At 33.4% G+C, this 26,703-nt stretch overlaps 1 protein-coding gene and 1 long non-coding RNA gene across 7 annotated transcripts in view; one reads left to right on the forward strand and one right to left on the reverse strand.

The window, feature by feature from the left end:
• The window catches only part of LOC143222204 (glucose dehydrogenase [FAD, quinone]-like), a 33,136-nt gene extending 10,551 nt beyond the window's left edge, over positions 1-22,585 (forward strand). For 3 of the 5 annotated variants that reach the window (XM_076448328.1, XM_076448329.1, XM_076448330.1), the window contains exons 3-12: positions 5,955-6,157; positions 10,973-11,165; positions 11,650-11,811; positions 15,180-15,301; positions 15,634-15,804; positions 16,176-16,329; positions 18,672-18,835; positions 19,089-19,266; positions 20,448-20,670; positions 22,131-22,585. In XM_076448328.1, coding sequence (XP_076304443.1) covers positions 5,955-6,157; positions 10,973-11,165; positions 11,650-11,811; positions 15,180-15,301; positions 15,634-15,804; positions 16,176-16,329; positions 18,672-18,835; positions 19,089-19,266; positions 20,448-20,670; positions 22,131-22,278 — 1,718 coding nt within the window. In that variant the 3' untranslated portion in view covers positions 22,279-22,585. The remainder of the gene's footprint in view (positions 1-5,954; positions 6,158-10,972; positions 11,166-11,649; positions 11,812-15,179; positions 15,302-15,633; positions 15,805-16,175; positions 16,330-18,671; positions 18,836-19,088; positions 19,267-20,447; positions 20,671-22,130) is intronic. The other 2 variants (XM_076448331.1, XM_076448332.1) reach the window with 2 other exon arrangements.
• LOC143222205 (uncharacterized) lies at positions 19,116-26,022 on the reverse strand. 2 transcript variants are annotated; one of them, XR_013012093.1, is made up of 4 exons: positions 25,372-26,022; positions 22,914-23,085; positions 20,594-20,722; positions 19,116-19,225 (listed from the first exon to the last, which is right to left on the reverse strand). It is a non-coding gene; the product is annotated as an uncharacterized LOC143222205 (long non-coding RNA). The 2 variants fall into 2 exon arrangements; XR_013012092.1 differs by lacking the exons at positions 19,116-19,225; positions 20,594-20,722 and adding an exon at positions 22,136-22,274.
• Positions 26,023-26,703: the final 681 nt, after the last annotated feature.

Here is a 26,703-nt window from a genome sequence, read left to right on the forward strand (position 1 = left end):
ACCAACTAGTATTTAGGCTAATTTCATAGTGTTCACATTTTCCATATTAAATGCTAAAAATGTTTTTTTTTTTTAATTTTCCCTTTTCTTATTTCCATCTTTCGAAGCTCTACTCAAATAAGTGGTTGAGTTTAACAGTGTGTGTGTATATACATATTCTAACTCCATAAAGTTTATTTTCTTTTGTTTGCTTGTTGTTAAGTGCAAAGCTACACAATGGGTTATCTTTGTTCTGTCCAACATAGGTATCCAAACCGATGTTTAGTGTTATAAACCTGCAGACTTACTTAGGCGAGGGTTATTTTTGTTATGTTCACCACGGGTATGAAACCAGGTTTTTAGTGTTATAGGTCTACAGACCTACTTAGGTGAGAGGAAAATTAAAATTATACATATATATATATATATTTATATGGAAATGTAACTATTTATGCAATAGTAAAGTACAATATATATAATGTATCCCGTCATGTAATAATAAATAATAATAATAAAGTATAATAAGACAGTAAAGCAAGTGACAAAGTAATTTCATATGGCGATGAACTCAGAGCAAATGCACATTTTTCGAACAACTTTTGAGACCCACACGTTATCAAAAGTAATATTTTATAGTTCAAGATCAGAATTTCATGCAATGAGAGTTTGGGCTAAAGCCCCTTTTGAGCAGTAACAAATGATCGTAAATTTGAACAAATAGAATAGCTTGTAGAGATATTGTTTAAAATCCAACTCTGAAAAGTAAAAGAAAAGAAAGTAGTTGTAGTAATTCTTGCAAAATCTATAGAGTTGTAGTGAGTATTATGAAAAATACAGCCAGGCTTATAAAGTTGTGATTTATTTGTACTTTATCTCATTTTTTTAATGAAACAAACTATAAAATATTTACAGATATCTAGTATCTAGTTGTTTACTGTTCTTGAAAATCCTTCGAATGTGTATAACCTTATGTAGAACTTACTAGAAAACTTTAAATGCCTGGTTAACGTACGTTAAGTATGTTAATACCATTCATTCATTCCTATCAAAAAGTTTCACTAAGTAGCATTTACTACATTGTTTTATTTGAGTGTCTCTTTTCCTATTTAAAAATTAAAAAACAACAACATTTTTTTCCAGCACAATGAAAAATACTATTTATTGTTTGTTTTTAGCTTAATAGTTTTGGAAACACAATAATCGGGGTTTGTAACTACAGTGTGTTACTAAAACTAGTCGGCTGAAACGTCTAATAAAAGTTTTATCTTTCGTTCTGCAAAAGAAAAACTTTTAAACTTTAATGTACAAAAACAATATGTGTGAAAGAAACGATTTATTTGAGTTGAAGATAGTGAATGTATCTTACCTTGTAGTGGTAGCTCTACTTCTCGGTACAGCGACATGTCTGCGGACTTACAACGCTAAAAACTAGGTGTAGATACCCGTGGTGGGCGGAGCACAGATAGCCCAGTGGTAAGCTTTGCGCTCAACTTCAAACAATTATTGGGGTAATTACACTAACATCCATCATCGAGTCACAAACTTAAGTCACGCACGTTCTTGCATGAATTCAACATACCTGTAGCTTTACTGCTTCATATGCATTACACAAACCTAGAATGTAGACACATTTTGGTTAAAAAATCTTTAGTTTTACAAACTAATTTTTCTCTTCTTGAGAAAAGGAGCTCTACAAAGTAAACGCGTAGCGTTTATGGACTTTTTTTTTTAAATTTGGTACATTTACAGCTCTTTATAACCTTCAGTTAGGAGTCTCGTTTGGTGCAAATATAAGCCACATGTGCAAAAAAACACGCTCAAATTTGACAAAATGTTTTGCACATGGCTACGCAAAAAGTCGGGTAAACTATCTGTCTAACATTTTTTACTGCAGCTTCATCTAATAGTAAAAGTGGACCGTTGTTTCTTCTCTGGTCATTTGGATTAAAGAAGGCTAGTTTAGAGCAGTAAAACTATCAGGTGAAAGGACATGTAGAAACTCGAGTATTGGTTAGGCCAAGCAAACAAGATTAACGGTTTCTCACTCAACCTCTGAAAAAAATCGTATGGAAGGATATTTTTTATTAATCATTTATTTCCAACTTTTCAGTAGGAATTTACTAAATTTTACGAAATTATTCTATTTGAGGAAAGTTTGCGTTACATAACATTAGCCAAAGCAATTAGAATAAATAATGATGCTTTATATGGCTGTACCAAATGCATGGGAAAGATAACAAGACACTATTAATATAAATTCCGTGACGTTACCATATAAAAAATATTAACATTGTTTTGGAAAGATGAAACTGAACCATATTTGTAAATAACCTGTTTGATTCTATAAAGTAAAAGTCTGATCACAATAGTAGGGTTGCGATCCTAAATATAATGTGGGTTTACTATTGAGTAATTTCTTTTTAACACATCTTGATAGTTACTTTATAGTTTTCACTTACACGTTAAATAATTTTTACAAAGACTGACTTCTATGGGTGGACAATGTTATTATTAAAATGTCTTATCATGATAAAGACCAATATTTAGGTTGAAAAAATACGACTTTATCTAGGATTTATCACAAATAATGTGCATACATTCTATATTTAAAGCTTTTAAAAACAAAATATGTAAGAGCTCTTGAAAAAGTATTTAAATATTTTGCTTTTTACTACAAATGATACGGTCTGAAAAAAGGTGATTCTTTCAAATTTTATAAATAAATTACTTTCACTATTAATCATTAGAGAATACATTTTACATTTAAAATAGTAATCCGGCTTGGTCAGGTGGTTTAAACACTCGACTACTCATCTGAGAGGCGGGGGTTCAAATTCCCGTCACACTAAACATGCTTCTTCTTTCAGCCATTGAGGTGTTATAATCCAACTATTCGTTGGTAAAAGAGTAACCCAAGACGTAGCGGTGGGTGGTGATAATTAGCTGCTTTCTCTCTAGTCGTAAACTGTTAAATTAGGAACGGCAGTGATTGAAGCAATAATAAGCCACTGTGTCTTTTGTGTAATAAAGTATTCAGGAATAATAAAGTATGCAACCTTAAGCAACATTTTAACAATTTTCACAACGAATTCGATGTAAAATTTCCAGTTCATAGCAAAAATCATATGAATAAATTAGCCGCCTGAAAACACAACTTCATGAACAAAAGGGAGGCCTAAAAATGTTTTTATCATCGATAGAACTCGTTACGTTATCTAGCTACAAAGTAGCTTGGATTCTGGCTCAAAAAATAAATCATTTTCTGATGCTGAACTAGTAAAATAAATATTGATTGTGGTCATTGAAACTTTCTTGGAGAATTATGATTCAAAAATAAAATATGATATTCTTCAAAAGGTAAATAATTTGCAATTAAGTCGAAGAACAATTGTCCGCAGAATGCTATAATTAGCGAAAGACATAGAAAATCAATTGCTTCAACAACTAAAAGACTGTTTGTATTTTTCTTTAGCACTAAATGAGTCAACAGATGTTAGCGACACTGCAAACTGATATTTTGGGTTCGATATGTAACTTCAGATATTCAAGTGAGGGAAGAAATACTTGACCTTTGTGGATTACGAGATCAAACAAGTGAAAAAAACGTCTTTAAACATTTCTTGAAATGTCGAAAAAAATTCAATCTGGATTTTAAACAACTGGTTTCTGTCACAACAGATGGTGCTCCCGCCATGACTGGTGCGAAATTAGGATTTATTTCTCTTTTGAAGCAGCATTTAACTTAAAATAATGTGAAGTCCACGCTGCCATCTTTACATTGCATTTTGCATCCGGAAAATTTATGTGCTCAGATGTCTAAAAGTGATGAATTGAAAAATTTCATGGAAATTGTTGTAAAAATTCTGAATTATATTAGAAGTGGAAGCTCTCTCATCTATCAACAATTTGTTGAGTCTGAAGAAAAGCAGTGACTGTACTTTTGATGATCTTACTGATTTTGCAAATGTAAAATGGTTAAGTAGAGGAAAAGCCTTGGAACGATTTACTTCCTTATTTTCTCAAATAAAAGAGTATCTTGTTGAAAAAGGTAAGATTAAAAATTTCCCTGAAGTTGAAACTTTGTCATGGCAGTGTGATTTGCACTTTCTTTGCGAAATGATGGCTCACTTAAAATAATTTTAACATAAAGCTTTAGGGAAGAGGTAAAATAATAAGTGAGCAATCACAGTTTACAAATGAATTTCAATTAAAGCTAAACCTTCTTGCGGAACAATCACAAAAGAATGATTTGACACATTTTGCAAAGCTGAATATTTTTCTAGAAAATGACTATGATTTCTTTGATGCTAAAGATGATCTCTATGTAAACTAGATCAAAATTTTTCTCAAAAATTTGAATCACGTTTTTCCGAATTTAAAAACTTGAAACTGATATTCGAATTTTTGCCTGATTCATTTCAATTTGACTAAGGAAATTTTAGTAAGAAAATTACATTTTTTGTTGTCTTTGGATAAGTGTGAATTTGAAGACGAGATGCTTATCCTGCAAAGTGTAGAACACATAAAAGGTAAACAAAAATGTTCTATCAGAGAGATGTGGCTCACTATTCTGATAAATGAGAGACTTTCAAATTTAAAAATAGCAATTTTAAAATTATTTTCCATATTTGAATCCACATGGGTGTGTGAGTCAATATTTACTACGCAAGATTTTCTCAAGTCTGGATACAGATCTCGGCTTACTGATATAAATTTAGAATTCACCCCCGCCCACCGCCAACTCTTGAGCTATTCTTTTACCAATGAATAGTGGGTTTGACCATCATATTATAACGCCTTCATGGTTGAAAGAGCGAGCATGTTTGGTGTGACAGCGATTCAAACCCACGACCTGCAAATTAGGAGTCGAGTGCCTTAACCACCTGTTCTTTCCCGGGCTTTCAGTGTATGATATAAATTATAAATTATACAGGAAACAAGAGAATATGTAAGGTTATTTTATGGTTGAAAAACGTATTTATAAATAACGTTTGAAATGTCTACTTTATTAACAAATATAATACTTGAAATTTCATTAGTTTGTTTGTTTAGACTTAAGCACAAAGCTACGCAATAGGATATCTGTTTTCTGCCCACCACGGGTATCGAAACCCGGTTTTTAGTAATGTGAGTCGGCAGATATACCACTGTACCACTGGGGGCATATTTGATTGAAACTACCGATATGACACGACAGACTTGTTAACTTAGTTAATGCATCATAAGTTGGCTTGGCTGTAATGTTAACCTCTTCTCTGTGAATTAACTTTGTTCATGATAAGCAGACCGCCTAAATGGTAACAATGTAAATCATTGTACACAGAACAATAAATGTACAATTAATGTAAAAATTCCGGATAGTCGCCTGCAATGTTAACAAAAGGCAAACAGTTAAACTCACTAAAATATATTATTTCTCCGTGATAGTGAAATAATCGTAGAATGTAATGACTCTAGTGTCAGTCTCTCAATTGATGAATAGATTACACTACATTGGTGTTATTAGGCTAGTCATTTTCTCGTTTTACACTGACTCTCTTCACTATTACATTAACTTAAAGTGAAAATATTAAAGACCTAAAGTTGTGTAAGGGTCTTTATTTTCATGGAGTAATAGGAGCAAATCAGAAATTAATATATAAACTACTTCCTTCCTTTTGAAATGTACGTAATTCACACAGAAGGAATATAAACAGTAACTTTTGCACATACTTCTTGTACAATTTATGCAGACACAGTTGCAGTTCAAAGTTATCCCTTGACATTAGTTAGAATACCAAATTCACCTCACTTTTGCACATTTCTCTATCCTAATACAGAAAGTAATACTAAACTTTTTTTCACACAATGTCATAATTTCACTAACTGTTGGACAACTGCATGTAAAGAAACGTAAAGAATCATACTTACTGGTAGGCATAAAAATTTGTTACATATGACTTATGCAAATATGTTTAACTTGTATTTCATTTTAGTTGGAGCAGGGTCGGCAGGGTCAGTAATAGCCAATCGTCTGTCAGAAGACCCAAGCATAAGAGTGCTAATTTTAGAAGCAGGAGGGAAAGAAAATGTTGTGTCAGATATTCCTTTAGCTGCTGCCATGATTCAACAAACTCCTCTGGACTGGTCCTATCAAACCGAACCTCAAAAGGCTGCTGGTTTTGGTTTAATCAATAGAGTAAGTTTCTGTCGAACATGAACCTCACAAATTTTAATAGCCCTTTTTCTTTCTCTCTAGAAGATTTCATAATATTTTTTACAAAATTTCTAATAACTAGAATAACAGTCTATTTCTTGATTAGGAAGAGAACTCTGAAATGTATTCAGGTAATGTGTTTATGACTATATAGGTAAAAAGTTGTTTAAATAAAAGTGTGAATTCACTTTCGTAAGTATCCTCAACTGCTAGATGTATCATTTTGTTCATATTTTGATATTTCCTAATAAGTGTTTGTAATTAAGTACTTGCTAATATTTCTATATTACCATCCAAACATATATGTATACATTTGTTAAAGTCCTTTTGATATAAATTAAACCCTTGGTGGATTCAGCAGATAGCCCGATGTGGCTTTGCTATAAGAAGACACGCACGCACACACATACACACATTCGTAAATGAAACCAGAATTAAAACATACCATAGTACAGCACCTTATTGTACGTAACCTGGATTCCAGGGTCGGGCGTGACCTAGTAATTAACTTACCAAACTGTAGATTGGAGGGTTCATGGTTTGCCCTCCGTTGTCACAAAAGTAGCTTTCTGCACACCTCAAAATTACAAAAGCATTATAGAATGATAGTCAAATTCCACTATTCTATTAGAATAGCCCACATGTCGGCTGTCAGTGTTGTTGACTAGCTATATTCTCTCCAATCTCTTGCTCCCCAGTGGTACAGCAGTATGTCTGCGGACTTACAATACTACAAACCTGTTTTCGAAGACCGTGGTGGGAAGAGAACAGATAGCTGCTGTGTATTTTTGTGCTTAAGTACAAACAAACAAGCAATCCAGTCTATCACTTTCAAAATAAGGATAGCTAGTGGATAAAATCTTTGTGCAGTGCTTTACGGTAGGCTTAAGACCTTATAAAGTTAAAATCTGCAATTTGTTTCCCTCTCGGTGAAAACAATCCAAATAACATTTCGTAACAACCAACCAATCCTTGTCTAGCTAGCTTGAAACAACTATTTCACATCATAGGACTTTCTTAACATGCCTATCATTAACCTAAAATTATCGTATTAATAAGGTAAACATAACATTTACTTAATATAGAATCAAACAAAAAGTGTCAATAATGTAGTATTAGTTATGGATAATTCCACCTCTGACTGCTGTTTATTTATATTTTTCTTACAACATTTTAATCATATAAAATTTAATCAACTATGATAAAAAAATAATTTTAAGTCATGTCCCCAAAAGCACTGAAAGTTCCAACTCATAGTTGCATAACCTGCTAATATTCACAAAAAAATGATGAAATTGAGTTTCCGACTATAATCTGTGAGCTCCATTAAATTCACTACAGAAATGAAACCATTTTATGAAAATCTTATAAATTTTCTCCTTCTCAGCCACAATTTAAAGTTTTCAACTAATGTCTTCAATTCTCTGTAAGACATGCAGTTTTCACCAAATCTCGATTATAAGGAAAATGTAATTTAATGTATAATGGTATGTGGGAATTCTTGAGGAAAGACAGAATGCTATTTTCATCTTTGTATAATTAATTAATTGTTTGGCTTGATTAGTCTCTAATTATAATAAATTTAAATTTTATAAGCAATATAATCAGTGCCGCCTCAAGTTTAAAAATAAAACATTCATTATTCCCTTTTTAATTTTTTATTCCTTCATTTAATTTTCTATGGTTTACAAAATAGTAAATATTTTTAAAAGTTCAGTATCCAAAGTACAAAAATAGTACATATTAGAAAATATATATTAAAGATTAGTCTTTTGAAAGTGTAGTTTACGAGCTTTTAACAAAGCAGACGTTTTTTTAATTTATCCGTACTCATTTCTTTAGTCATTCAATTTTCTATAGATACTATTGATAGACCGTTTTAATCTTTCTTTTCCTAATTGTGAAAAGCAAAAATTGTTTTTATTAACTTTAGTCTCGAAAAAGACCTTTTGCTACTTGCCGTACTAATGGACAAAGTTAAAATTTGAAGAACAATAAACGTATTTAGAAAATGTTTTTGAGTGGTTTTCACGTATTTAAAATAATACCTTATTTGGAGTTGAATTTTCCGAGATTCAATGTCACATTAATCTAAGTTCTGTACTCTAACTTTCACCACAAATATCCATTTTTTTTTTGCTCGTTAGTATTTTTTCTAAATGTTTTCAATTTTTGCGCTCCTAAAATTTTAAGATGGGGTTTTGAGCCCTTTGAATCCGCCTTGGAACGGCCCTGAACGTAATTAAGTCTAATATTTCTAAGTCAAAAAAGGCAAATTGGAAATTGCTCACCCAACTTTAATGTAATAGAGTGTATTATTATTTGTAAAAAAAACATTAGTGAGAAAATCCAATCCAACTTTACTTTTTCAGTACTAATGATTATTGACCTATAGATCTCACGTATTGAGCAAAGATGCAATTGTCAGCAACTGCCTTGTTCAATGTGAAGCTTGTGAAGAAAGTTTGGAAGGGCTGATCTACAAAAATAACACAAATGTAAAGGGCAACGCTTCGAAAAGATTTTTATCATCATCTTCAGGTCAGCGTGTAACACCAAATAAAGAACAAAAATGCCACTTATAACATGCTACGTCCCTATAAAACGTCCTGCGTCGTGGAATTAGAATATTTTGGGACCAAAAAATAGAGCATTTAAGACTGCACCTGCATAAACCTGGTGAAGACACAAATCTACCTTGGTAGAAATGTCATATTGCCTGGACATCAAATAGACTGGAAAAATTAGACAGAATGATCTAGATGCATGCTAGGAAACAAGACAAATCACGTAATCTTTCTGATCAATGCAAATAAATCATAGCTAAACAGAAACAGGTATGAAATTAGCAGTTTGTGATCACCATAAGTCCAATCATCACTCGTTCCACTAATAACTTTTCAAAAAATATTAACCAATCACGTCAGGTCCACCTGATTTCTCTTGGATAGCATATACACCTCTGCGAAAACGGGAGCAAGCTAACTGGAAGACAAACGTTGAAAAAAATCTTTTGAAACGTTGTCTTTCTCATCTGTGCTACTTTTATAGATCAGACCTCCAAGACTTTCTACACAAATGTCATGCTGAGCAAGGCAGTTGCTTCCAATTCAATCTTTAAGCGCTTATCATGGGTATCCTGCCTAAATCCGTGCTAAAGAATATCTAAGATAATACTATGCTCTTTGCACAGGAATGCGCCTCTTATGAAAGCTTCCTGGATACATTTTTTATCACCCATAAGGGCGAGTTTGAAATAACCTGTTTTATTTTAGTTTGATAATTCGGCCCCCGCTAGTACAGCCGTAAGTCTACGGATTTACAACGCTGAAATCAGGAGTTCGATTCACGATATGGTTTTGCTATAAGAAAACACACACACACACACATTTTCTAATTCCATTTCTTGTTTTTCTGCTTCATTAGGAGCAACCCACTTTCACAGCAGCCTAAATTGAATTTTTAAGTCTTCCAGGTATCTGAAGAGATAAACTAATGTAATATTTCCTGTCAACAGATGTTTTTTACTTTTTATTCTGGATGTTTTGAGAAGATATTGTCAGTTGAATAAACTTTTAAACCACGTGTATTAATTTTTTTTTCTATTGATATTTAGATTTTGCCAGAGATTTTATTTCCAAGCTGCTTCAGGTTTAATTCTATCTTACACGCGAGGCTTCCATGCATAAAATTAAAATGGGGATAAACAGTGTACGTCTACGCTTTCAGGCATCTCTCAATACATTTTACTTTTTTCGTATTGTATTTTGTATTTGAATTATATTTGTTTATGTATTCTTTGTTTTGTCTGGGAAGGGTTTTAAACTTTAATCCAAGATATCCTTGATATAGTTGTGTTATATTTGCTTTCCTTTTGATATTAAAATTGACGTTGCTGTTGCGTAATATTTACGCATATATTTATTTGTGTATATTAAAATTATTTAAGTAAACTAAGCTTTTCTGAAATTACCAGAGTTAATCACTTCCACTGTATTCTTCATCCATGACTTCATTAAATCAACACTGAGAGACGCTGTAGCATACAAATAACTAGCACCATGTTGTGTTTAACTGTGGGCTATTTTCTAATTTTTGAAAGTCGTTGTTTTGAATAAAGCACAAAGCTACACAATGGGCTATCTGTGCTCTGCCTACCACGGGTATCAAAACCCGGTTTTTAGCGTTGTAAGTCCGCAGACATACCGCTGAGCCACTGGGGAGCGTTTGAAAGTCAGAAGGGAAAAAATCGAAATGATAGGCGATTCTAGTGTCTTGGTTTGTTTTATTTTGAATTTCGCGCAAAGCTACACAAGAGCTATCTGCACTAGCCGTCCCTAATTTAGTAGTGCAAGACTAGAGGGAAGGCAGCTAGTCATCACCACCCACCGCCAACTCTTGGGCTACTATTTTACCAATGAATATTGGGATTGACCGTCATATTATAACGCCCCAACAGCTGAAAAAGCGAGCATGTTTGATGTGACAGAGATTCGAGCCCGCGACCCTTAGATTACGAGTCGAGTCTAATGTCTTGAATTACACGCTCTTTACTTCATAAAGTGGCCCGGAATTAAATATTTAGATACATTTATGGCAAATGTTGTTTGACTTGTTTTATTTAATTCACTGGACCTCAGAAAGTTGGTAAAAAGTTGTAGATAAAATAAAATACCATACGTTTCAATGTTGCTGAACACACGCTACTGACTTCTCAGAAGTTCGGGAGGTTTTGACTTTGAAAGAGATTGACAAGTAAAGTATACCTTAGTGATATACTTTTTACATTGTTAATAGCGAGTAAGGTGGCCTCGAGGCAAAGTGTTGGGTGGCTCAAGTGTGCTAAATTACATGCTGTATGTTCGAGGAAATCGACGAGATTACGATCGCTGGGAGAGAGAACATGGTGCTTACGGCTGGAGCTGGAGGGATGTTTTCCCATACTTTCTGAAAGCAGAAGACAACAGAGATCCTCTAATTGCAAACAATGGTAAGAATTATCTTTTTGTATAATAATGGTATTAAATAGTAAACAAGAGTAAGGTAAACCCACTTCTCATCTAAATTCTAATTACTACGAAGTATAGTTTTGTATTTTGTTTAGATAACCGACAGTAATGCAATTTTCTCATGCACTGATATCTTCTGAAAATGATAGTTCTGGTTTCAGCTAATAAAACCCCAACATATTAAACAATTGTTTGAAATTTTATTATTACAGACATTAGATGTTAACAAGAAACAAATTTATTTAGACAAATAAATTGTTTTATGTACTTATTTCAAAAAGAAATATAGAAAAAACATTACTTGAAATTCCTGATAATAGAGCCTGGCATGACCAGGTTGTTAAGGCGCGACCTTTGGATTAATTCTACAAACGCTGAAGATAATAATTTTACATTATCTGCTATGCAAATATAAATCAATGGAGAAACAAATTATTGTTTAGAGTTTTCTGTTTCTCAACTTAGTTACGTACTTTTGTCTGGACGTTTCTACAGGATTTCACGGGAGAGGGGGATACCTCACTGTTTCTACACCACCTCATGTTATGCCCTTAGCGCACGCTTTTGTTGAAAGTGGAAAATTCCTTGGTTATCCAAATATTGATTATAATGGACCTCAGCAGTCTGGTAAGATGAATGGATTAACTTAGACGTTTGGGACATGGTACAATTCTAAACGTGCACAAAATATCGGAATCTAATTTTTAACATCAAAAGTTTTAGATTATATTATACATTATTCACGAACGTTAAATGAAAATAATACCTTTTTAAATGTAGCGAGTCTTTTTATTAACTGTCTGGATGTAAATGTTTGATTCAAAGCAATCTTTTCTAAACTAAAAGCAAGTATGTGTGGGATCATAAAGGTGGGCCGTCTATATTTGGTCGGAAGTAGTCTGTTGATTAGCATACCAGTCTATGGATCCAACTTACCGCAAAAAATAATATACAAATAATCGCGTGCCACTTTTTGTCTATGGGTGTGTTATAAACTTTCCGAGAAAAATAAGTCGTCTAAATGAATGCATGTTTTATAAGTATTCATTTGGAAAAGCCCTTCAGGTCGCTTTTTGGCAAATTTAAAGGCTTGTCACTCTAAATATCGGTGATTGATACAAGCGATGGGAGAGCACCTACAGCTCAATATAAAGTTTTGCACTTATCAACAACCAATTTCATCTGTATAAGATTTGTTTTGTTTCGTGGGGAGAATAAATTAGTAAGGAAGTAAGAATGAAGTCTGACATGGTCTGGAAGTTATGGCGGGCGACTCGCAATGTACTGTTCGTGAGTTTGAAACCACTACACCGAACATATTCAATCTTTCAGCCGTGGAGGCATTATAACATGATGATCAATCCCCCTATTCGTTGGTAAAAGAGTAGCCCAAGAGTTGGTGGTGGGTGGTGATGACTAGCTGCCTTCCACCTAGTCTTATGCTGCTAAACAAGGGATGGCTAGCGCAGATAGCCCTCGAGTAGCTTTGCGCGAAGTTCAAAACAAACAAGTGATGATGTTTCTTCTAAACATACGTTTGCTTTCAGAATATCTTGTGAGTAGGATACATTTTTAAACTAGCTGTGTGAATTTTCCGTTCTGTACGGAAATGTATTTTGTTATATATGTCAGTTTCTTATAAAAGTCGTTAGAATTGTGAGACAGCTCACATAAAACCATTGTTAAAATTGAGTTTTATTTTTATCTATTAAATGAGAAAATGTTAATGAAATTTTTGCATTTTGATTTGGTATTGCTTCCTTTGCTAGCAGATGACATCTTTATTTGGCGTGTCTGTAAACATGGGTTTTTATTCCGAATTAGCGTTATACACGTATATAATTTAACCGGAAATTAGTTAGAAAACTTGTCTACCAATAATGATGTCAAAAATCCGAAAGTAAACAACGTTATTGAGTAAAATAATTTTACAATATGAAACGTGAAGATCTAGCTTTAATAAACGTGGTAAAAGACTATAACGTAGTATCAAAGGTGTTAAAGGTATGTTTTTCAACATTGAAAAAACGGGAAACATATTTCTTCCTTATATTTTTCATGCATATATTTGTACATCTGAATAACTTTTGCTTGTTTCGGATATAAGAAAACAAGAACTGAAATATTAGAAGGAAGATAGCTAGTCAACAACACCCACGACCAACTCTTTGGTTACTAATGAAATAGTGTAATATTACCGTCGCTTTTATAATACGTATACATATCTTGTGGCTATAAAGTATTAAAGATATGTTTTTCAACAACAAGTTTAGCAATAGGCCCGGCATGGCCAGACGATTTAGGACACTCGACTCGTAATCTGAAGATCGCTGATTGGAAGCCCCGTGACACCAAACATGTTCGTTCTTTCAGCCATATTGGCGTTATATAGTTACGGTTAATCCCACTATCTGTTGGTTAAAAGAGTAGCGCAAAATTTGGCGATGGGTTGTGATGGCTAGCTGCATTTTCTTTACTCTTTTAATGCTAAATAAGGGACGGCTAGCGCAGATAGCCCTCTTATAGTTTTGCGTGAAATTCAAAAAACAAACAAACTTCAGCAGTATGAGATAGAAGCAATTGTTAATTGTGAATGGTAATACGTATGTAAGAAATACCTTATTAATTTTGACTAAGTGGTGTTAACCACTTCGCTTAGAGATTCAAGGGTCAAATTGAGGACTTATAACTGAAAATTGGGCTTAGATATCCGCGGTGGACAAACCACAAATAGTCCATTGTATAGCTCGGTGCTTAACAAAAAGCATAGGAAAATTAAGAATTTTTGTATACTAACTGTACATGTAGAGAATACCTTATTTTCATTCTTTTTTATTTTAATATTTTTGTTTATTTATTTATTAGTTTTCATCCTTTTTTATGTTCATCATTTTCTTATTCTTATTTTAACTTGGGAGAGTAGTCATCTTCCCACAACTGTCTGCAGGCAGTGAGGGGTGATATAGATGTGGGACGTTGTGAGCTCAAGCACCCACAACTCGCTTTCCTAATTTCTAATTTTCTAATGTAAGATTAGCGAATTGGAGGTTAAGACTAACAGACGCTGAATCTTCACCACAATGTGGATCCTATTGCCGTAGTCACCTCCAAAACCTAGGATACATTTTATAATCCCACGTTGTAGCTTGCACCATAGGATCCTTTTTTAAAAAAAGTATGCAGCGTACTTTATTTCATGTTAATGTGTTTTTGCTTATGGCTTATGGTTATGATATATATAATTAAAATATAATTCTTACGTGTAGCTGTATCTACGATGATTAACAGTTTACTCTTTCAGAAAGGTACCTATATTTATGCCTTTCTTAGAGGTTTTTTTTTAACACTCCATTTAATGAGATTTTAATGTCATGGAATTACTTATGGATGTATATATATTAGCAACAAGGCTTTATTTCACAGTGTTTTAAGGTGGACTTGTATAAATGCAAAGAAAATAGTTTCTCAGTTTTGGTTTTTCTTATAGCAAAGCCATATCGGGCTATCTGCTAAGCCCACCGAGGGGAATCAAAACCCTTATTTTAGTGTTGTAAATTCGTGGACTTATCGCTGTATTAGCGGGGGGGGGGCAGTTTCTTAGCATATGTCATATGCTCAAGTATGTTTAAGCATTATAAAATGTTCTTAACACACTTGGCCATGCCGGGCCTATTTGTTGAAGTTTGAAAGGTTAGGTTAAAATAATTTTGTAAACATTTAATCTACTTTACCGTAGTGTTAAGATATATCTGAATTATTTTATTTTAATATGTTTCTAATTTAATTTATTTTTCAATCGGTGTGTTACAAACTAATCATAATAGTCTTTTAAATTTTTGATGCAAAATATTATGTATTTGTACTCTTAAAATATTGTTATATTCTAACCTTACGTCTTGTATAATTTTTTATTAATGTTTTATTGTAACTGCCAGAAGTAACGTTACTCCGGCTTTCTTACTTATAATAAAAATACTTTCAACTGGATTTTACAGGATTTGCAATTCCTCAGGGTACAATAAGAAGAGGAGCTCGATGCAGTACGTCCAAAGCATACTTGAGAACATCCAGTGGGAGATCTAATCTGGATGTTCTTATATTTGCTTTTGTCACTAAAGTAAGAATATTGTAAAACTTTTCAGCTTTATGTTATTCTTAAAAAGGCTAAAAATTAAATTTTTAATATAGTTAATATGCTCATTAAGTTTCAGATCAGGATTTTGTTATAAACTTGTCTAAAACTTGCAGACAGTGTTTATGTCACACAACTATTTGGTATACAGATATTCCTGAGTTTTTTTGTGCTGAGAAATATTAAGTGGGTTTAGTATTACCTGTTTTGTGTGTTTGCAGGGTTAACCATGAAGGGCCAGGTGTTGTAATTTTGTTGTTGTTTTTTGCATAATTCACCTTGATATTATGGTATTAATTATCCTGTTAACATCTTAGATAATTTTTGATGAGAACCCCCGAGCACGAGCGATTACCTATGACAAGTTTGGAGTACAACATACGGTCTTCGCTAGAAAGGAAATTATTCTCTGTGCTGGCACTGTAAACTCACCCCAACTTTTGATGTTATCAGGAATTGGCCCAAGAAAATACTTAAAAAAACTGGGTGTATGTATAGTTATTTGTACTAGGTTAAACCAAGATATGTTGCTAAAAGTGTATTTCAAGACAAATAAAATCGCAATCGAAACAAACACAAAATTAGGGATCACTAAGGTCAACTAGTAAATATATTTATATGCTATAATTATAAAGATATAATATGGCTATAGTTGTATCACAGCTAGTAAATGTATGATTTTCAACAACAATTTTAGCAGTATAAAATAGAAGTAACCCTAGTATAAGTTATAGAAAACCGTTTTTTTTTACTTATAAGTGTAAAAAAACTCTAGTTACATGTTTTGTTATTTCACTCGATTAAAAAGCACTAACTTTAAATGCATTCAATGCAAGCATTGCATTGTTTGTACTCTCAGATACCAGTTTTAGTGAACCTTCCAGTTGGAAAGAACCTACAGGACCACATTTACCCAGGAGCCTTATCTTATGTTGTTGATCAACCAGTTACAGCCTTTCTACCTAGAGCTTTTACTCTCCCAAATATCATCAGATATTTTACTAAGGGCGAAGGTAGCGTACTTTTGTATAGTGTAGTCTCAAGTTCTTTATGATCAGACATCTTATAGATTATGTGATTGAGTAATATGTAGATTGTGTGATCAGACAGTATACATAGACCTTTTCACCATGTAGGACCCCTTTTATTGTATATTTTTTCTTCATGGACCCCATATTTTGAGAAATTAAGTCTACCCAACATATTGTTTTTACTAACTAATAAATAACTCATTTTCCATTTTTCACTATCAAATAAAAGACCTATATAGCTGAGTGTGCAATTAATAAAACAGCAGTATTAAAAACTTATTTGTTTAAAGAGATGGTATTACCTTTGCGGACCCCTATAGGTTCGATATCCTCTGAGACCAATGATATAGATTACATGATCAGACAGTATGATAAAACTAATAATCAATGAGAAAAGCCGTGCATGAAATGGTTATTAAATGTTTCTTTATTAAACATAGTTTGTGTAAAAAGAATGATCGTTTGGAGACATTTCTTGTAACCGTACTTATACCACTTTATTTTGAGAAGATATCATCCGTAGTTTTATTAAAAATAGAACTGGAATGTAACTATTAAGTACTTCTACTCCAAAACTCGTGATAAACGGTGTTACATTACGTTGATTTCAGCTATACAAATTCTTCCAAAATATTTCTTTATAAATAATGTGTCCGGGCATTACTTTTTCTTATGAATCTTCATGACTACCTGTGTATGTACCAATTTGTCAGAGTTTTTTGATTATTTTTTTGTTCTGTGGCCATGTATTAAGCCATCTTATGAATTTTGATGAGAACTGTTGTTATTCACTGTTCCATGCATGTCAGTGATGTCGAGAAAACCCACTTGTAGAGAAATATACATGCAAAAACGGCTCGTTTGGGTTGAGAAAATATTTTACGTAGAAGGTCGAAACGTTGTTCGCTCTTTGTTCCATGCATGGTTTGTGGAAGGTGTTGTAGGATACAGTTAATCCAAAACAAAAACATGTAGTAATGGACACGCCAATCTAGTAACTTCAGAGGGAAATATGAAAGCTCATAAAATTACAAATTGGGTTTCGATACCTGCGGTGGACAGTGAAAAAATTTGCTAATCGTGTGTTCTTATGCTTAATAAACAAACTAATTGGTATCCAAAATAACATCGAAACAAATTAAAAATTAACTTTTATCATTAAGTTAGTTTCGTTACCATTGTGCATACAAAATATATAAGTTTAGTATTGTGTCTGCAAAAGTTCACATTTATTCCACACATTATATGTATATATATATATATATATATTTTTTTTTAATATATATCTATAGGAAAAGATACCTAATAATATGTGATAGACAAAATATTTGAATGTGAAGGGTTTGATAAAATTAAATGTTTCGTAATTTTAGAAAAAATAAACACTTTTTATTTTTCATAAATAAAAAAAAATCTTTGCAAATAAGTTTCTTTAGTTATTCATATATCATCTAATTACGGTAGTTTCGTTTCTTTTGTTATTATCAATTCGGCAAAGAAATTGTTTCGAATTGTAGTTTGCTAACAACAGTTTTCTGTTCAGAATTCTCTGTTTATTACAAGAAATTTGAGTCGGCGCAGTTAATATTCCGTTCATGCTTGTAGTAAGATGCAGTAATATTTCATAGTAGACATATTACATATTTTCAATCAATTTTTGGCAATATTGCTGAGTAATGCCACTTCGCAATGCCAATCAACAATGCTACTTGTCAATGTCATTTGACAATACTTAACATTATTACACGCTTGTTACACCATAATGATACAACTGCAGAATATCACAATGATAGAAATAATATACTCTCCGGCCGCTGATGCACCGCTAGCACGCTGTTTAAGTGACTCATTTCATCTTTATAACATAAACTGTTTTAACGATAAATTTATTTTGAAGAAACATTCAAATTGAAGTCGGAGATATAATTATTTATTTATTTGCCCTTGACTCAGAAAATTTAGTAGAAAATTCCAATAACAGATTCTCAATATGGTGTTCTATACAGATTATTTAGAATGCATGTGATCAGCAATTCTAAAATATGGATTTCTACAACTGAGCAATGGGATATTTGTTTCAACCATTTAATTTTTGTTCCGCTTAAAGTGTCATTCAGCTTGTTGAAGATAGTCAGTGCCATACCTCAATAACTATGCCAAATTGAACAATAAAAATTTACATAAGACTGCTTTCGCTAATTTATATTAACATTCTATATTAACTTAAATAAGAAAGACAATAAGTGAGTTGCTGTTTCATTTTAATTCTCAATGAATTTTATTAAAGCCATAAGAAAATTAAAACTATTTTGTACTTCATATAGGTCCCCTGACGTTGTTTGGTGCTGTTGAAGGTTTGGGATTCATAAAGACAAAATTTGCTAATATCACAGATGACTATCCAGACATAGAAATCCACTTTCTTTCGGGAAGCGTAGTAGCTGACATTGGAAACTCCTTCCGCTCCAATCAAGGCATCACGGACGAAGTATGGCGAGACAAATAATAATAATTTGTGTATGAATCTGAAAATATTTTTAGGAAATTAATATGAATTATTACAGAGTAAATAGTTTATGTATTTAACAAATGTGCAGATTTACTTCTATATTATTATTAATGTATTTCCTTGTTATAAGTGATATTCCTCATAATTAGCTTAACGTTATAAAGCAAACGCTCAATGCTTGTTTGATCATGTAATAAACTATAGATTATGATCATTTCTCATATTTATTTAGCTGTGGGAAAAGGTTTATGCTCCTTACCTAGGGCAAGACACTTTTTCTCTGTTTCCCGTGTTGCTACGTCCTGAAAGTCGTGGTTTTATTAAACTGCGATCTTCCAACCCCTACGATGCACCAATCATTGATCCATGCTATTTAACCAAAGAAAAAGACATTCTTACTATAGTAGACGGTAAGTAGTTCAACTAGTTTTTAATGTAGTAGACGGTAAGTTGATCAACTGTTCTAGTTTCAGTGAATGTGATTGTAAATTGTCCAATTAAACCTGAGTATAATATACAGTAAGTTCTTCAACTAAATTTAGGTATAATACACCATAAGTTGTTCAACTAGTTCTAACTATAGTAGTAGGTATGTTGTTCAACTAATTCTAACTATAGTAGATGGTAAGTTGTTCAACTTAATCTAGTTATAACAGACGGTTCAACTAACTATATCTAAGTAGTCGGTAAGTTATTCAGATAATTCTCACTATAGTAGAAAGTAACTTATTCAACTGATTCTAACAATACTAGCAGATATATTGTTCAACTAGTTTCAACTATAGTTAATGGTAAGTTACTTAACCTACTCTAACTATAGTAATAGGTATGTTTTTAAAGTGGGTCTAACTATAGTAAGCAGAATGTTATTTAGCTACTTCTAATTAAAGTAGGAGTTGTGTTGTTCAGCTAATCCTATCTATAGTACACGGTAAGTTGTTCAATTAATTCTATTTATAGTAGACGGTAAGTTGATATATTATGCTATTTCTGGCAATAGAAGCCTAGTAACGAATCGTATTAAACTAAATATTTCTTGAATTGAACATCAGTTCTAACAATGGTTTTTATACTGTTTTGCATGAGTTAGCGCTACGTCCTCACCAATGACTAGGAATTAAGTTCTTCATTTTTTGCTTTGATTTGTTTCCTCTACTTAATTTATCTAGCTTATAATAAATAACGGAAACCTCTTATTGGTTATAGTTAGCATGGTGTTTTGATTTCCTAAGTACAGTACGGTTTTAATTCAGTTGATTATTTTTAATAGGTTTTAACAATTGAGATAAAACATAACACCTTGTAGATTTTACAAGAAGATGCAAAAGTACTAAATAAATGTAGTATGACAAAAAGTTCAAAGAAGTACAGATAACATTGTTGATATTTTGTCTTCGAACTTAAGATTTGTGTTTTATTGATAACAGCAAGCAATTAAACCCTTGTCATTAATGAAAATTAAGTTATCGTTTCCTTTCAACAAATTTGTTTATATATGAAACGTTAGTGATCTAACTGGTTTATAGGTTTTAATCATAAAACAAAACATAACTGATGTATTTGCTATAACTTAAACTGCCTGTTGTTACAGCTATGAAGAAATGCTTAGCTTTAGCTCAAACACTGCCGTTTAGAAGGTTTGGAACACGATTAATTTTTGATGTTTTTCCTGGGTGTGAGACTTATAAACCATGGAGTGACGGGTACTTAGCATGCTTAGCCAGGACACTGACTTACACCATCTATCATCCTGTCGGAACTTGCAAAATGGGTGACCCTCGAGATCCAAGCACAGTCGTAGATCCCCAGCTTAGGTAAAGCCACTTTAGACAGTGCTGTTTATTTCTTCTATCACTCTTTTTCCAACTAAAACATTAAATCTGCTTGATTACAAAATTGACAAATGTCAGTATGAATACACAATATTCCATGAAGATCATGAGTCTCGTAGTTTTATGTTTTCTTGAGGTTTAGTAGCAGGTAAGCATGTATCCATTTAACTGTTTTTGCTTTGACCAATTTTAATTACACAACATAAGATATTTAACCTATAACTGTTTTGTATTTTATTCTTACACAATCATTTTATAACGTAATTATAGTATTTTAGCAGATACTATGGTTTATATATTCATCGTTCACTAATTAAACATGCCCAGAAAAGTACAAAAAAAAAATTCAAACATGTATTCGGATTCATCCGGAAAATTTACATCAGTTTTGTCTTTTAATGATTTTCAGATATACATAATTTATTCACGTTTGAATTTGTTTTTATAGATATCACTATTTAATTATCTTAATAAATTATTTTTGTTATATTATGTTTACTTTATTAAACAGACGGGTTCCACTTTACCGGGTTAGTGAAGTGTGGACAACTGTCTACTGCTACAAAAAGTAATAAACCATTTGACATTAATTCTACTTTCAATAGAATCAACTATCTGGCGCTAGCTCTGTATCAAGTGTTGTGTCTCACGGACCTGTTATATAAACACAGTAACAGTATCGTAGTGTTTAAAAATATAACAAACTTTTATTCAGTTCAAGAAGGTTAAGGCGTTCGACACATAATCTGAGGGTCGCGGGTTCAAATCCCCGTCGCACCAAACATGCTCGCCCTTTCAGCCGTGGGGGCGTTATAACGTAACGCTCAATCCCACTATTCGTTGGTAAAAGAGTAGCCCAAGAGCTGGCCTTTTTTCTAGTCTTACATTACTAAATTAGGGACGGCCACCACAGATAGCCCTCGTGTAGCTTTGCGAGAAATTCAAAATCAGTTTCTTTACAAACAAATAAAGACAATATAATAAATATGTAAACATATATTGTAGTATATATATTAAGACATGGCCATTCAAACAGAATCGTATAGTTTAAAGTACAAATGTTTTTTTTTTATTTCTTAGTTATTCAAAAAAACGTATGAGGAGATTTGATATCTTTTTGTAAGCAAAAAGATGAAGACATCTAAATCATATTTTAAAAATAGGTATTTTACTTTACTGCAACACATTAGGCCAAGCTAGAGTTGTACTCAAAATTTATACTCGTGTGCACTACAACTCTGAAGCAAAAATAATATAAATTGCTAAAAACACCTTTATCACATCACAAAATTAACAGTATGAAAAAACTAGGTATAACTTATCAAGATGTTAATAGACGTGCATATTTTTATTTTTACTTTTAATTTTCTGTGAAAGTAATGTACTGTTTTAGTCAGGTGAAGCCATTAATGAGAATGTTACATCAGTATATCTTGTTTCAGGGTGAAAGGTGTGGCTGGACTTCGTGTTGTAGATGGCTCTGTGATGCCGACAATTACCTCTGGAAACACAAACGCTCCAATTATAATGATTGCAGAAAAAGCAGCTGACATGATTCGAGGAATTAATACTGTGCCGCTAACACACTAAGGAAAAGGAAATAAAACTGTATTTAAATTTATAAACCATAACAACAGACAAAAATGATGAAACTCCACACTTTGATTTTATATGTTTATGTGATTGAAAATATGTGTATGGAAACTCACATTAATGCACCGACAACATGTCTACATATTTTACTGAATGAAAGAAACGTGCCACAATAATTAAAGTCATTATGATACAGAGATCATTATATATAATTATATTTATTTTTTAACTATTTATATCAAGTCATCATATTTATAGCATATCTACAATCAATTACTGGAAGTAATAAAAATCGAGAATGACATCAAATTGAATTGTGTGTTTAATCACTGAAACGTATTATAAGTAAACGTTTTAAACACAGTAAAAACAACAAAACAATTTACTCAATTTTCAATAAAAAAAATAAAAACGGTTGTTACCTGGAACGTTTAAAGATGTTGTGTATCTTGCAAATTCAAAATGTTTACATACAAAAGTACGAAGATAAAATGATCTGGTTGAGTGACTAAATGCATATTACAGTAGTCCTCAAAATAAACTTTAACGACATATAAAGGATATATCAAGCTCAGACTAATCAGACAATTATATAAAAATAAACCTTTGCAAACATAATACGCCAAGATTACCTCGATCTCTTTCTTGATACGCTCATTATTGTTATTCCTATGGGCAGTTCAGGCGTTCTTTCATAAGAGCCCCTCGCTTGGACAGCGGTAAGTCTATGCATAAATTTACAACGTTAAAATCACGGCTTCCATTCCCCTCGGTTGACGCAACAGATAACCCGATGTGGCTTTGCTATAAGAAAATACAAACACACACTTTCATAAGAAGTTTCACAGTGTATCCAATTGTATTTAGCACAATATACAATAATTAAAACAAAATATAAAATATTTTAATACTTAAAATTTCAACTATTTTCCATGGTTCTTAAAAATACAAAAACAATAGATACTTAGACAACATTAAGACTGCATGGTTTGACTCTATGAAACGCATACTCAGACACCATTGAGACTACTTGGGGTGGTTCTATTGTAAAGGTCAAGATTTCGACGCTGGGGAGCTGATTTTGTTCCTGCGATGCCACAAAATGTTTCCCGCACTTTAAGGTGTAGATGCATTTAATAATAACAGTCAGTCTCTTATCGTGGGTGATAGGGTGCTGTTAGCTAGCTGCCTTCGCTGGTTGATATAGGGATGAAAGCAAATAGTTTTATTAGCTTCTTTGCTATAAATACAAAATACTTATTAATAAAGTAATACAAATAATATGTGTTTTTTCTTTCGATTGGCTTATTATATGATTTTATTTAAGTATCGTTAAAATCTGCCGTTCTTTGTTAAAGGAGAAAACGGATATTTCAGGACAAAGAAAGCCGAATATGAGTTGTTTTAACTTATATTTTAACTGTTTTAGCGAAAGAAAAATTGATAAAGATTCTGGATTGTGCCAAACTTGGTTGTGAGATGTAAACAATTACTGGTTTTATGCTAATCAAAAACAATTTCAGTATCTAACACCTAAAATATAACTGATTTGAATCAATAAAAAAATCAGATTATTAATACTTAAATATTAAAGTACTTGAATGTTTTACGATCAGTTTTTGTCATAAATGTACGTTATGGTGAAAAATCTGTGTTCTCACCCGAAATTACATTTCGTATTTCAAGTGGAGTAATCTGCGTGTGTTTCAGATTATGTGAGAATTATGATTTTCTAAATAATCATTGTTACGTTCATATCACTTGTCATATATATTATAAGGATAAGGGGAACTGATTATTGTAATTATTATATATAAAAGTAAGCGCAGATAGCCCTCGAGTAGCTTTGCGCAAAATTCAAAAAGCAAACAAAACAAACATAAAAGTAAATTGCATTATGTTATTCATGTGTATTATAGAAGCTTTGTCCTAATATATTGTCTTTCATTGGAAATATAGAAATCAAAATACGAATGCGCTTCAATCAATTTTGGGCCCAGCATGGCCAGGTGGGTTAAGGCGTATGACTCGTAATCTGAGGGTCGCGGGTTCGAATCCCCGTCGCACCAAACATGCTCACCCTTTCAGCCCTGGGGGCGTTATAATGTTACGGTCAATCCCACTATTCGTTGGTAAAAGAGTAGCACAAGAATTGGCGGTGGGTGATGATGACTAGCTGCCTTCCCACTAGTCTTACACTGCTAAATTAGTGAAGACTAACGCTAATAGCCCTCGAGTAGCTTTGCGCGAAATTCAAAAAACAAACAATCACTCGATTTAAGATATACATGCATACGTTTGGTATTTCTCTTAGTACTGGTGTATTTTTTACAAAAGGGTATTTAAAGAATAAACCCAAAGAAATTAAGATTAATTTGTAAAATGTCTTTCTTATCAATTGTTTATTAGATATTTTACATATTAATAAAATTAAGTTTAAGCAAAAATCACCTAATTTTATTATGTTATAGAATATATTTGTTAAGCTTGAATATAATGTTTCAAACTCTTATGTTTTCTTATTTCTGATCTGCGTTATTGTATTATACAATCAAATTTCACCAGTTGCTGATAGCTTCCAGCTAGTTAGACTTAAATAATAATATCAAGTACAATAGAACATAAGGTTAGACGAAAACAAATGCATTAGTTGTTTTTAAGTAGACAACTGTAATTTTCAGTTGATATATTAAACTTGAAATAAACGATCTCAGTCCAACAAATAGCATTAATGTCAAATTTAACAAGAACTATATTAGTATAGCATTTGACATTTTTTATTCAAATATATTTCAAAATGAAAAAAAACATTATAACTCTGAGAAACAAGGGAATATCGTTATATATATATATATATATATTATTGTTATGTACATACGCTCCTGGCCAAAATCTTAAGGCCAATTAACATAAAGAAGAAATATGCATTTCACGTTGTTAGACTCAACCAGTTATTAGAGTAGAGATTCAAAAGATGAAAATAAGAAAATGGAAAATAAAAATAAAAAAACATTTTAGATTTTAATGGGGAAAATGTGAACACTATGAAATTAGCCTAAATACTAGCTGGTCAGAAGTATAAGACCATACCAAAAACAAGTCCTAAACAGGGTAGGAAATGCCCAACAAGAGGTCTCAGTAGTGATTTGCACGGATGTCATTGCGAATAACTGCAAACATTCGCTTTGGCATGGTCGATATAAGCGTTCGCAGAAGGCTGACTGAAAAGTCATCTGAACCATCCAGGTTAAATTTTTTCTCATCAGAAAACAAAACCTTCTTCCACGTTTCCATGTCTCATGTTTGGTGCTTTTCAGCACAGTTTAGCCGAGCTGTTTCGTCGTGTTGAAGGAGGTGTGGCCTTTGATAATGTTTACGGTTTTTAAAGCCTTTCTTGAGCTGGCAGCGGACGTTTTGTGGCGATGCTGGCGTCGGCCGCTCACGCCCGTCGCCTGCTGGACCAGGGGGACTTTCCCTTGGGCGACCAGAGCGTATCTGTGGAGCCGGCCAGGCAGAACATTAAGTGGATTACCCTCCAGTCGGTCCCATTTGAGTTGTCCCATGACGTAGTCAAGGACATGTTGTCGGCGTATGGGACGGTGAGGAAATTGAACACGAGGCACACCAGACACGGTCAACCATGTGTACAGGGAACCAACAAGTGTGTCTCAACATGAAGACGCCGGTTTCAAACTTTTTATCCCTGAACGGTTTTCGGGTAATGTGTCATTACCCAGGTATGCGACGGCTGTGTCGCCGCTGTGGCCTCAAAGGCCACCTATTGGCTAAGTGCCAGACCCCGCGGTGCGGGATATGGCTGGCATAAGGACATGAGGACAGTTCGTGTACTGTCTCTTGTGATATTTGTAGTGGTGACCAAACGCCCTCGCGATGCTCGAAGCACGTAGAAAGTTATGCTGCGGTGTCTGCGGGGCCGCCGACGGTTCCGCGGCCCAAACGAGCTGGGGCGGCAGCTTCTCCTCCCGCGTCGTCCACGGCGGCTGTGGGTGGGGTCTCTAAGGATGTGCCTGTCCCACCAGCTGCCGTGTCCATAGAGGGAGAGTCTCGGTCTCCTGAGGGGGGCCACGTCTCGCCAGCTTAGGTCGTGGATGCTGCGTCCACTGGGGTGAAGAGTGGCGCTCGGGTAAGGGCCTCTAAGGAGGCTTCGGTCCAAACTTTGGACCCTAGTTTGGATGGGGCTACTGTGAGGGTTCAGGGTGGACCGGGTGCCTTACAGCGTCCGCTGTGTCCCTGGAGGCACAGGCCTCCGTTTCGGGTGGTGTTGGGGTTGGGGCTGTGTGGGCGACTACGATCCTGCCACCCCTGTAAGTGTTAGGGTCCCTCTGAGAAGAGTCCTGCTCCCCTGTTTGGCATGGGTTAGCGGGGATTGATAGGGACTCCGTGGAGCCCCTGGGTTCCCCC

The sequence above is a fragment of the Tachypleus tridentatus genome, chromosome 8 (genome assembly GCF_004210375.1).
Source record: "Tachypleus tridentatus isolate NWPU-2018 chromosome 8, ASM421037v1, whole genome shotgun sequence".
Classification (NCBI taxonomy): domain Eukaryota; kingdom Metazoa; phylum Arthropoda; class Merostomata; order Xiphosura; family Limulidae; genus Tachypleus; species Tachypleus tridentatus.